The 12995-nt window shown below is 39.1% G+C and overlaps 1 protein-coding gene across 1 annotated transcript in view; it reads right to left on the bottom strand.

Annotated features, from left to right (window-relative positions):
* Positions 1-211: 211 nt before the first annotated feature.
* STK3 (serine/threonine kinase 3) overlaps positions 212-12995 on the bottom strand; it is a gene marked incomplete at its 5' end in the record, with an annotated part of 303446 nt that continues 290662 nt past the window's right edge. Inside the window, one exon of the mRNA XM_011952746.1 lies at positions 212-1589. Within this exon, the coding sequence (XP_011808136.1) occupies positions 1431-1589 (159 nt within the window). The remainder of the gene's footprint in view (positions 1590-12995) is intronic.

The raw sequence follows: 12995 nt of genomic DNA, 5'->3' as shown, positions 1-12995 counted from the left end.
ACGGGGTTTCACTGTGTTAGCCAGGATGGTCTTGATCTCCTGACCTCGTGATCCACCCGTCTCGGCCTCCCAAAGTGCTGGGACTACAGGCTTGAGCCACCGCGCCCGGCTAGCACTGCATAATCTAGCCTGTCCTAACTAATATACGTCCCTTGCTTGGAAAATGTAGAGTCCAGGTCATGGGTTTTAACAAAGATACAGAAACGAAGTGTGCTGGGTGGCACAGTGAAATTTATTTGTCTTTATGATTTACATATAATAATTAAACACACAAAAGAATAAACACTGTCAAGATGGCCATATGTAGCTTAGGAAATGACTGGTCCCAATGCAATCATACAAATGTTCATTCGGCGTAAAAATGAATTTCTTTTTAATGGTTTTAATCTTTCATTTTTTATTTTTTTCAGTCCCCAAGGCTTGTACCACTCAGTACAAATGTTTTTGCTACTGGGTTATCATCAGGCACATGATGTTTACCAATTCCCAGGAAATGAATAAAATCAACAGAAACATCCTGTGACAATAGAGTACATTTTCATAGAAATGAAATTTATGAGCTTATTACAGTTTGAATCAGTTCAGCTATTAGATCTACACATAAAACATAAAACAATATTAACAAGTTACATTTATATTTTTTAAAAAAATATTAACATACTTTTTTGTGCAAGGATTCCACTGATTTCTTTGGTTTTAAACACGATAGATCTATTTTACCTAAATATATATAGTTCTATTTGTACCAAACATCAAAAATCAAAATATTAAACAAAATTTCAAAGGGTAAAAATGGAATTATTGCTTCGATATAAAAAAGGCCTACCCCATTTGAGAACTATTGCCATTACTACTTTCCTATTGGAAAACTATCCTGGAAATCAAGGAATGTACCCCATAGCTCCCTGCAGAAAGTATAATTTGGTTGCACATTATCATCATATTAATATGACCCTACCTTCACCAAAGCTATCCTGATCTTGTCCTTAAAAAACAAAACAAAGCAAAATAGCATAAATAAATAAGTTTACCTAAGGGGATACAATAAATAGACTAGTATACTAGATAGGAATAAAGAATATTGTAACATAAAGCCCTTCAGTGCTGCACAATTAAACAATAGCTTTGGATTTTCAAGGTCTCTAAACGCAGCCTCCATTTCAAAACAGTTTATTGCTGGTATGCAGCTGACAGAACAAAAGAATACGTTTCTACGTTTCTTTTGTTCTCCTCATCTGAGAGTGAATGCACAGTAGATACAACTGTCAATTCTGCCTTTTGGGAATTTACCTGGGCATGTACCATTGTCAGTTTTTGACCTCTGACTAATTGTAGGGCAAAATCTTAGGATTAAAAATATACAAATATTCCTTCAATTCCTAGTGGTTTCTTGGTCTCCAGAATAGTTAAAAACAGAGAGGAAATTAGACTCAAAAGTTTTGCTGCCTTCTTTTTTTTGCATCCATCGCATCCAGAATGGGCTGTCTTTTCGCAGTGTATCTCTGACGAAGTTCTTCTATCTCCCGTTCCATCATAGGGTCCAGTGCTTTTAACCGCATCTGTAGTTCTTCTAAACTTAGATTTTTCAACTAGATATAGAAACAGACAAAGATATCAATATAGTGAAATTATCCACAACACATTAATGTCTAATGAGTTTTAACATAAATATTTCAGCTAATTCTTTACATCATCTTTGAAGTATGGTTCAACAGTTAAAACAGGAATTTCTTCCTTGAAGAACCCAGAGGTCATATCTTGCAAGAACCTCAAGTAATCTGCAATGAAACAATTGGATCATCTGCCTTTAGTAAAGGGCAAATGAGAAAAATATGCTGATGGAGTTTGTAAAAAGGTACAAAGACAAATCCACCACTGCCAACAAACAGATTTTCAGAATATGTTCCAGGTATATTCACTCTAACTTCTTACATCTTTGCCAGCTACCGAGTGCTACAGTAATTATGAACACTTGCAGAGATCACCCAAGAACATGACAAGACTGAATAAAGGTTAAATTAACCATTCTATCCTCCATTTTACCAAATGCTTAATAAAGAAGATGACTGTGGTAGGTGGTGGGAAGTAAGGCTGAATAGGCCTGGTGGGGCCCCAAAAGTAGGAAGCCATGATCAATTCTGGAGTAGGACAGTTATGTAAGAGTAATCCAGATTTTGTTTCTCCTTCTCCTTCTTCTTCTTCTTCTTATTTATTTATTTTTTTGAGACAAGGTCCCACTATGTTGCCCAGGCTAGCCTCAAGCTTCTGGGCTCAAGAGATCCTCCTCCCTCGACCTCTTCAGTAGCTGGGATGTGCCAGTGCACCCAGCTAAGGCTTGGTTTTAAAATAAAACTTGCAACTTACTTTTTGTTTTAAAAAGATAACTGTCTTTGGTTATTTTATGAGTCAAGGAAGAAAAATACTCATTACTCATAGTCATCCAAAGTAGCATGTCCCAGCAGATCCTTTTACTCGCCATCCCTGGCCCTATCGTGACTTCTGCTTCCAAAAACCAAATTCACTCTTAGCTGAAAAAGACTCTGAGGATACTGAAAAGAATGAGTCACAGACTCTCTGAAGAAAATTCAAAAAAGGAGTTCCAAAAATATTTTGAGAAATGACAGTGTTATGGAGAAGAGTATGCAGGCTTCCATGATGATGACTTTGAAGGTGAACGCCACTCACTTCAGTACATAAGAAGTTCTGGTATGTATATTAATAATGAGCCCTGTTACTTTGTAGTCACATGTCATGAAAGAACCTAGCTTTTAATATTATGCTATAAAAGATACATTTATATGTAATATGTATTATTATACACTTTCTTCATTGACTTTTAATTCAAGTAGTGATCATGCATCTGTTACATGCTCGGTGCTGTTCAAATTGCTGCGGGGATACAGAATAAGACAAACAGGGAAACTCCAAACTTTGAACTGTACACATCAGTAATGGCCACATTGAAAGGCCAATGTATACCACACAACCACATTTCTCAAGAAAGACACACCCAACTATGTCTACGTAGGATCCAATTCCACTTGTGTGTTCTTCAATATCATCTCTATTTCAGCCGATGTTAATCTTTCCCATTTCTAAATTTCTATGTAACACTCATAATTTAAACAACACAATTTAGTATTTGATTCTAAATCATGTACTATTTTATAATTGATTTTTATGCATGAGTTTCATGTCCCTAGATATTCCAAAACATATTTAGACTTCAGAGACTGCACATACACCAAGAAACTATCCTACTATACTGCAAATAACATGACATAAAGGTAGATAGATAAACACAAATAAGAATACATGACCCAAAGGAGTGGGTTACTCTAAAATTAGAAGAACTAACATATTATATAAAGCAAACAATTATCATTACTTCAATTCTGATTTAAGTTATTCCTGTAAATATCTTGTACTACTTTTACTGGGGCAAACTGCCAATAAGTTTATAAATATTGTATTGCAGTAATACAATGAACTCAGAGAAAGAAGCTACTTAGAAGAAAAATTTTCTTCCTTTAACAGGTTTTTATATTTTCAATATGTAAAATTTGTGAAAAACAGGTCTGTGATATTAGAGAACCATTATCTAACATTATTAAGGAATTAGGTGTTCATGTAAGTAAATTAATGAAGTGCCTAAATCTTAGTCCTTTAAGTGATAAAACTTTGTCTCAGTATCACATACACATACATATACACACACATGCAAGCACACATGTGCGCACACACATGTATTTACATATGCTCTTTTTTGGTTCTATATGACTTTTAGAATATTTTTCTAATTTTGTGAAAAATGTTGTTGGTATTTTGATAGGAGAAGGACTGAATCTGTAGACTGCTTTGGGCAGTAAGGTCTTTTTCATAATATTGATTCTTCCAATCCATGAGCAGCAGATGTATTTCCATTTGTGTCATGTATGATTTCTTTCAACAGTGTTTTGTAGTTCTCCCTGTAGGGATCTTTTATCTTCTTGGCTAAGTATATTCCTAAGTAATTTATTATTATTAATTATTTTACAGCTATTGTAAAAGAGGTTGAGTTCTTGGTTTGATTCTCAGCTTGATCACTGTTTGTGTACAGTAGTGCACTGATCTGTGCACACTGATTTTGTAACCTAAGACTTTACTGATACGGTTTGGCTGTGTCCCCACCCAAATCTCATCATGAATTATAATCCTCATAATCCCCATGTATCTAGGGAGACACCTGGTGGGAGGTGACTGGATCATGGGGGCAGTTTCCCCCATGCTGTTCTGGTGATAGTGAGTGAGTTCTCACAATATGTGATGGTTTTATAAGGGGCCCTTCCTTCTTCACTCTCACTCTGCTCACCCCTGCCACCACATGAGAAGTTCCAGGCTTGCTTCACATTCACCTTCACCTTCTACCATGATTGTAAATTTCCTGAGTCCTCCCCAGCCACATGGAACTGTGAGTCAATACACCTCTTTCCTTTATAAATTACTCAGTCTTGGGTGTTTATAGCAGTGTGAAAATGAACTAACACAGTTAACTGGCACTGAGGTACTGGGGCAAAGATACTTGGAAATGTGGAGGTGACTTTGGAACTGGGTAATGGGCAGAGGTTGGAATAGTTTGGAGGGCTCAAAAGAAGATAAGAAGATGTGGGAAAGTTTGGAACTTCCTAGACATTTGTTGAATGGTTTTGGCCAAAATGCTGTTAGTGATGTGGACAATGAAGCCCTGGCTGAAGTGATCTCAGATGAACATGAGATGCTCATTGGGAACTGGAGCAAAGGTCACTCTTGCTATGCTTTAGCAAAGGGACTGGTGGCATTTTGCTGCCACCCTAGAGATCTGTGAAACTTTGAACTTGAAAGAGATGATAGGGTATCTGGTGGAATAAATTTCTAAGCAGCAAAGTGTTCAAGATGTGACATGGGTGCTCTTAAGAGCATTCAGTTTTATGGATTCACAAATAGATGGTTTGAAATTGGAACTTACATTTAAAAGGGAAGCAGAGCACAGAAGTTTGGAAAATTTGCAGCCTGATGATGTGATAGAAAAGAAAAACCCATTTTCTGGGGGAGAAATTCAAGCCTGCAGCAGAAATCTGCATAAGTAATGAGGAGCCGAGACAATGGGGAAAATGTCTCCAGGGCATGTCAGAGATCTTGCCAGCAGCCCCTTTCATCACAGGCCTGGAGGCCTAGAAGGAAAAATAGTTTGATGGGCCAGGCCCAGGGGCCCTGCTACTCTGTGCAGCCTTAAGACATGGCACCCTGCATCCCAGCCATTTCAGTTCCAGTCATGGCTAAAAGGGGCCAAGGTACAGTTCGGGCCATGGCTTCAGCTCATGCCTTGGTGGCTTCCACGTGGTGTTGGGCCTGCGAGTGCAGAGAAGTCAAGAACTGAGGTTTGGGAACCTCTACCTAGACTTCAGAGGATGTAATGGAAATGCCTGGATGTCCAGTCAGAAGTTTGCTGCAGGAGTAGAGCCCTCATGGAGAACCTCTGGTAGGGCAGTGCAGGAGGGAAATGTGGGATTGGAGCCCTCATAAAGAGTCCCCACTGGGGTACTCCCTAGTGGAGCTGTGAGAAGAGACCCACTCTCCTCCAGACCACAGAATGGTAGATCCATCCACAGCCTGGAAAAGCTGCAGACACTCAACACCAGTTTGTGAAAGCTGCTGAGAGGAGGGCTGTAACCTGCGAAACCACAGGGGTAGTGCTGCCCCAGACCATGGGAGCCCACCTCTTGCATCAGTATGACCCAGATGTGAGACATGGAGTCAAAGGAAATCATTTTGGAACTTTAAAATTTAATGGCTACCCTGCTGGGTTTCAGATTTGCCTGGGGCCTGTAGCCCCTTTGTTTTGGCCAATTTCTCTCATTTGGAAAAAGAGCATTTATCCAATGCCTGTACTCCCACTGTATCTTGGATGTAACTAACTTGCTTTTGATTTTACAGGCTCCTAGGTGGAAGGGATTTGCCTTGTCTCAGATTAGACTTTGGACTTCGACTTTTGGGTTAATGCTGGAATGAGTTAACACACTGGGGGACTGTTGAAAAGGCATGATTGTATTTTGAAATGTGAGGACATGAGATTTGGGAGGAAGCAGGGACAGAATGATATGGTTTGGCTGTGTCCCCACCCAAATCTCATCTTGAAGTGTAATCTCCATAATCTTGGTTTATAATCCCCATGTGTCTACAGAGAGACCTGGTGGGAGGTGATTGGATCATGGGGGCAGTTTCCTCCATGCTGTTCTCATGATAGTGAGTTCCCACAAGATCTGATGGTTTTACAAGGGGCTCTTTCCCCTTTGCTTTCTGCTCTCTCCTGCCACCATGTGAGAAGGTCCAAGCTTGGTTCACCTTCACCATCTGCCATGATTATAAGTTTCCTGAGGCCTCCCCAGCCATGCAGAACTATGAAACAACTTGATTTTTAAAGACATATTGAGACTTGTTTTAGGCCTATCATATGGTTTATCTTGGAGAATGTTTCATGTTGGATGAGAAGAATGTATATTCTGCAATTCTTGGGTAGAATGTTCTGTAAATATTTGTTATGTCCATTTGTTCTAGAGTGCAGTTTAAGTCCCGTCTTCATTGACTTTCTGCCTCGATGATCTGTCTAGTGCTGCCAGTGGAGTGGTGAATTCCCCCACTACCACTGGGCTGCACCTATCTCTTTTCTTAGATTTAACAGCAATTGTTTTATGAATCTCAGAGCTCAAGAGTGAGGTGCATATTTATTTAGGACAATATCTTCTTGTTGGATTGATCCTTTTATCATTATATAATGTCCTTCTTCATCTTTTTTTTACTGTTGTTGCTTTAAATTCTGTTTTATCTGATACAAGAATAGCTACTCCTGCTCACTTTTAGCTTCCATTTGCATAGAATATCTTTTTCCACCCCTTTGAGTCTATACAAATCCTTATGTGTTAGGTAAGTCTCTTAAAGACAGCAGATATGTGGTTTGTAATTTTTTTATCAATTCTGCCAACCTGCATCTTTTAAGTGGAGCATTTAGATCATTTACATTCAACATTAATATTGAAATGTGAGTTACTGTTCCAGTCATCACGTTGGTTGTTTTCCAGATACTCTGTTTTCTTCGTTGTGTTATTGTTTTACAGGCCTTGTGAGTTTTATGCTTTCAAGAGGTTCTATTCTGGTGCATTATCTACCTTTTGTTTCATGATTTAGAACCCCTTTTAGCATTTCTTGTAGGGATGCTCTGGTAGTGACAAATTCTCTCAGCATTTGCTTGTCTGAAAAAGAATTTATTTCTCCTTCATTTATGAAACAGTTTTGCTCGATACAAAATTCTTAGTTAACAGTTTTCTGTTTAAGGAGGTTAAAAATAGGACCCCAGTCCCTTCTGGCTTGTAAGGTTTGTGCTGAGAAGTCTGCTGTTAGTCTGATAGGTTTTCCTTTACAGGTTACCTAACGCTTTTGTCTCACTGCTCTTGGTGATGTCCTTTTTGCAAAGAATCTCCTAGAAGTTCTTTTTTAATTAAAAAACTTTTTCTGTGGGTGCATAGTAGGTAAATATGGGGTACTTGAAATGTTTTAATACTGACATGCAATGTGAAAGAAGCACATCATTGAGAATGGGGTATCCATCCCCTCAAGCATTTATCCTTTGAATACAATCCAGTAACACTCTTCAAATTATTTTAAAATGTACAATTAGTTATTATTAACTATAGTAACCCTGTTGTGCTATCAAATAGTAGGTCTTATTCAGTCATTCTTTTTTTTTTTGACAGAGTCTTACTCTGTCATGCAAACTGGAGTACAGTGGTGTGATCCTGGCTCACTGCAACCTCTGCCTCCTGGGTTCAAGCAATTCTTGTGCCTCAGCCTCCCAAGTAGCTGGGATTATGGGCATGTTCCACCACATCTGGCTAATTTTTATATTTTTAGTAGAGACGGGGTTTTACCATGTTGCCCAGACTGGTCTCAAACTCCTGACCTCACGTGATCTGCCTGCCTCGGCCTTCGATTTTTTTTTAATACTCATTAACCATCCTTACCTCCCCGTCACTGCCTTCCTTGCCCCACCACCCAACTACCCTTCCTAGCCTCTGGTTACCATTCTTCTACTCTCTATGTCCATGAGTTCAATTGTTTTGATTTTTAGATTAAAACAATTAATAAATGAGAACATGCAATGTTTGTCTATGCCTGGTTTATTTCACTTAACATAGTGATCATCAGTTCCACCTAAGTTGTTGCAAATGACTGGATCTCATTATTATGACTGAATAGTACTCCAATATGTATATGTACCACATTTTCTTTATCCATTCATATTTTGATGGACACTTAGGTTGCTTCCAAATTTTAGCTATTATAAATAGTGCTGCAACAAACACAGGATGCAGTTATCTCTTTGATATACTGATTTCTTTTGGATACACACCTAGCAGTGGAATTGCTGGATCATATAGTTCCTAGGAGTTCTTTGAGCTTCTTATATTTGAATATCTACATCTCTAGCAAGGCCAGGGAAGTTTTCCTCAATTATTTCCTCAAGTAAGTTTTCCAAACTTTTTGCTTTCTCTTCTCCCTCAGGAACACCAATGATTCCTAGGTTTGGCCATTTTACATAATCCCATATTTCTTGGATACTTTGTTCATTTCTTTTCTTTTTTCTTTATTTTTGTTTGATTGGGTTAATTTGAAAGCCTTGTCTTTGAGCTCTGAAATTCTTTCTTCTACTTTGCCTGTTGTTAAAACTTTCCACTGTATTTTGTAATTCTTTAAATGTGTCTTTTGACTCTAGAAGTTCTGATTAGTTTTTCTTTAAAATATCTGTATCTCTTTAGAAAAATTTTCATTCACATCCTGAATAGTTTTTCAAACTTCTTTATGTTGTTTTTCACCTTTCTCTTGTATCTCCTTTGGTAGCTTAATAATCCACCTTTGAATTGTTTATAAAAAGGTATTTCAAAGATTTCATCTTGGTTTAGATCAATTACTGGAGAGCCAGTGTGATCTTTTCAGGGGTGTTATAGAACTCTGCTTTGTCATATTGCCAGAATTGTTTTTCTGGTTCATTCTAATTTGGGTAGAAATATATAGAATGCTTCACAAATGTGAATGTGAGCCTTGCACAGGGGCCATGCTAATCTTCAGTTTTTCATTCCAATTTTAGTACATGTGCTGCTGAAGTGAGCACTGTCTCAATTTTTTTGAACAGAAAATCTTTATAAAGTGTTCCACAGAATATACTGCCTTCTTTCTAAGCAGAGGACATAAGGAGACGGTCTTTCCTTGATAGTGAGTTATCATTACTTTTATTAATAATCTGTGTTATATATTAAATTTCTCACTCCTTTTTTGGCTTTTCTGTCAGCTCCTCTTCATGGCCATCGTTGAACATATACCCTTCCTATCTCTATAGCAAGTATGTTCATCTATTGGGAACCAGAAAAGCAATTAAACAACCTCATAAGGCATTACCCCAAATAAGAATAGGTTGTGAGTGAAATCCTGAAGCTGTCTGAGGAAAGACAGAGCATGGCCTTAGTGCTGAAGCTCATTAAACCTGTTTCTAGTTTTGTATTTATTTTACAAATATCTGATTTCAGTTTTGTGGTTGTATAAGGTTGAGTTTACAGGAAATCTGACTTCTGCATAAGCTACATATATAGCTAGGTCTTTAGGTGGGCTGTCAGAGAACTTCAAAGTACTCACTGACATATTTATTGAGATTTTTCTACAGACCAAGCATAGTAGGTTCAGAGATGAGTAAAACACTCTACCTCCCACAATGAGATTGCAATCTAGCTGGCAAGACAGGCCCATACACAGCTAACTCACTGAAGGATGAGTAAGATGATAAAATGGGAAACAGGATAGAGAAGGAAAACAGCATGAGTAAAAACATATATGGTACACAACTGTCTGGGATCTTTAGAGATATCTAGCAGACTGCTGGGATTAGAGGAGGATTCATGCAGGAAGATGAATAGAAGATGAGTCAGGAAAAAGAGAGCAAGGCCAGGTTGCTGTGGGCCTTATGTGTGTTGCTGCAAACTTCTGTGACAAGAAAGAAATGCTAAGTCATTTTGAGCATAAATGGTGATGTGATCACATATGAACTTTAGAAAAATATCTCCAGTAGCAGGTACAGGAAATGGATTGCCATGGGAGAAAAAAATGGAGGCAAGAAGATCCATTAGTAGGTTACCACAACAATCTAGTGAGAAGGTTAGGCTTGGACCAAGACAATGGAAGTGGAGACTAAGAAGAGAAGGATTTGAGATCTTTGAAAGTAGAATTGGTAGGGTTGTTTTTGTTGAGTGACTGATTATAAAGGGTCAGAAAATAGGAAGGGTTAAGGATGATTCTGACTTCAAGCTTCGGTAATGGGGTAGAGATAGATACTATTAATAAGGTAGGGCAGTTAATGAAATTAATTTTAGTACTAGTGGGTTTGAGCTATGAACAAGGCACCAAGGTGGAGACATCAGATACGGATTGTAATTCAGGGTTTGGAGGTGAGGAGAGATCCAAGCAAAAGATACAGACTTAGGGAAGTATCAGCATTTAGGCTGTAACTGAAACCCTTGATGAGGAGTAGGTTATCCAGGGAAAGAAGGTTTTCTCCCTGATCTTACTATCTTTCAGATAGTGTCCAACAGAAAATAACACTCACACTAAGCATTTGTGGTCAGAGACTCTTCTCATTTTGTTAATAGAACAGTAATATCAGTAGGTTTCTAAGTAGCTCTAAATTATGGTGTCATATAGACAAAAAAAAGGTGAGGTTGTGTGGCAAAAATTTTCACTTTTTAGATAGTGGGCATGATTTGTAGACAAACTTCTGGCTTTGATTAAGCCCTAATAACATTTATTTAACACTTGGTGTTTCTCTAGCTATCAAGCCTCCCACAGGCATGAAAATGCTTTTGGAAAGAAAATGTGACAGAAGCGGCCTTTTCAATCTCTCGAAAAACAGTACTGCAACTGCTCAATGCCTTAGTAGTAAAAAGATTCACAAACCAGATAAAGAGACTCAGAGTGATTTAAATGACCCTGTACTATCATAGTTTTTATCCTTTCATTTTATTTTTGCAGTTGCAAGATCTAATAGAGTGAAATAGAGTGAAAACAGAGCTCCCATACAAAGGGAGGGGACCCAAAGGGGGTTGCCATTGCTGGCTTGAATGCCTGGGTTTATATCCCGATCACTGTCCCTCCGGCTGTGCTCTCAGGCAATAGATGATTGGCTATTTCTTTACCTTCTGTTTTTGCCTAATTAGCATTTTAGTGAGCTCTCTTTACTATCCGATTGGTTGGGTGTGATCTAAGTTGCAAGGCCCATGTTTAAAGGTGGAAGTGGTCACCTTCCCAGCTAGGCTTAGGGATTCTTAGTTGGCCTAGGAAATCCAGCTAGTCCTGTCTCTCAGTACCCCCTCTCAACAGGAAAACCTAAGTGCTGTTGGGGAGGTTGGCCGACGACCACTCTAACTGCTTCCTGCTGAATTGGGGTGAGATTTTATCCTTTTAAAATGCGAATCCAAATTAAAAGTTTTTTGAGCTAATAAGGATATTAGAAGAAAAAGTTGAACTTCCTAATATCAGTATATTTTGAAAAACGTTTCCTTCATTAAAATCAGGTTTCCTGAAAATCTTTACGAAAAGGAAGGAAAATCACCTCAGAATTATGTTTATGGATCAGAGTTTGTGGTAAATCTGTTACTTTTTTTTTATATATAGGAAAGAAATGTCACTTGCCATCTTTCTATAATACTTAAAACACAAAGTAGCTGTGTTACCATAGCTATACACTGGTTTACTAGTTCCAAAATCAATTCAGTGTTGGAGTAACAAATCTGATTCATGCTTCTCAGAGTTTATAATGGGGTCAGTCAACTCAGTAAACGTAATAATTTTAAAATATTCATACATCGTAAGTTTTACTGTACATTTACTGAACAATTGTATAAAAAGGAATAACTGATCTGGAAATGGCTTTAGTGTGTTTAAGGCTAGTTCTCTTTAATAAAATTCAGTTTTTAGGTTAATAATAAAATAGAACCGGGGTGGGGCAAGATGGCCGAATAGGAACAGCTCTAGTCTCCAGCTCCCAGCTCGAGTGACACAGGAGACAGGTGATTTCTGCATTTTCAACTGAGGTACTGAGTTCTGGGGAGTGCCGGACAATCGGTGCTGGTCAGCTGCTGCGAGCTGAAGTAGGGCGAGGCATCGCCTCACCTGGGAAGCGCAAGGGGGAAGGGAATCCCTTTTCCTAGCCAGCGGAACTGAGACACACAACACCTGGAAAATCAGGTAACTCCCACTCCAATACTGCGCTTTTACCAAGGGTCTTAGCAAACGGGCACACCAGGAGATTATAGCCCACATGTGGCCAGGAGGGTCCCATTCCCACGGAGCCTCCCTCATTGCTAGCACAGCAGTTTGTGATCTAACGGCAAGGCAGAAGTGAGGCTGGGGGAGGGGCGCCCGCCATTGCTGAGGCTTAAGTAGGTAAACAAAGCCTCTGGGAAGCTCGAACTGGGTGGAGTTCACAGCAGCTCAAGGAGGCCTGCCTGTCTCTGTAGACTCCACCTCAGGGGACAGAGCACAGCTAAACAACAACAACAACAACAACAACAAAAAGCAGCAGAAACCTCTGCAGACACAAACGACTCTGTCTGACAGCTTTGAAGAGAGCAGTGGATCTCCCAACACGGAGGTTGAGATCTGAGAACGGACAGACTGCCTGCTCAAGTGGGTCCCTGACCCCTGAGTAGTCTAACTGGGGGACATCCCCCACTAGGTGGAGACCAACACCCCACACCTCACACGGTGGAGTACACCCCTGAGAGGAAGCTTCCAAAGCAAGAATCAGACAGGTACACTTGCTGTTCAGCAATATTCTATCTTCTGCAGACTCTGCTGCTGATACCCAGGCAAACAGGGTCTGGAGTGGACCTCAAGCAATCTCCAACAGACCTACAGCTGAGGGTCCTGACTGTTAGAAG

The sequence above is a fragment of the Colobus angolensis genome, unplaced genomic scaffold (assembly GCF_000951035.1).
Source record: "Colobus angolensis palliatus isolate OR3802 unplaced genomic scaffold, Cang.pa_1.0 Scaffold349, whole genome shotgun sequence".
NCBI lineage: Eukaryota > Metazoa > Chordata > Mammalia > Primates > Cercopithecidae > Colobus > Colobus angolensis.
Note: the sequence above shows the minus strand (reverse complement) of the source record. Positions and strands in the feature narration are given on the sequence as shown.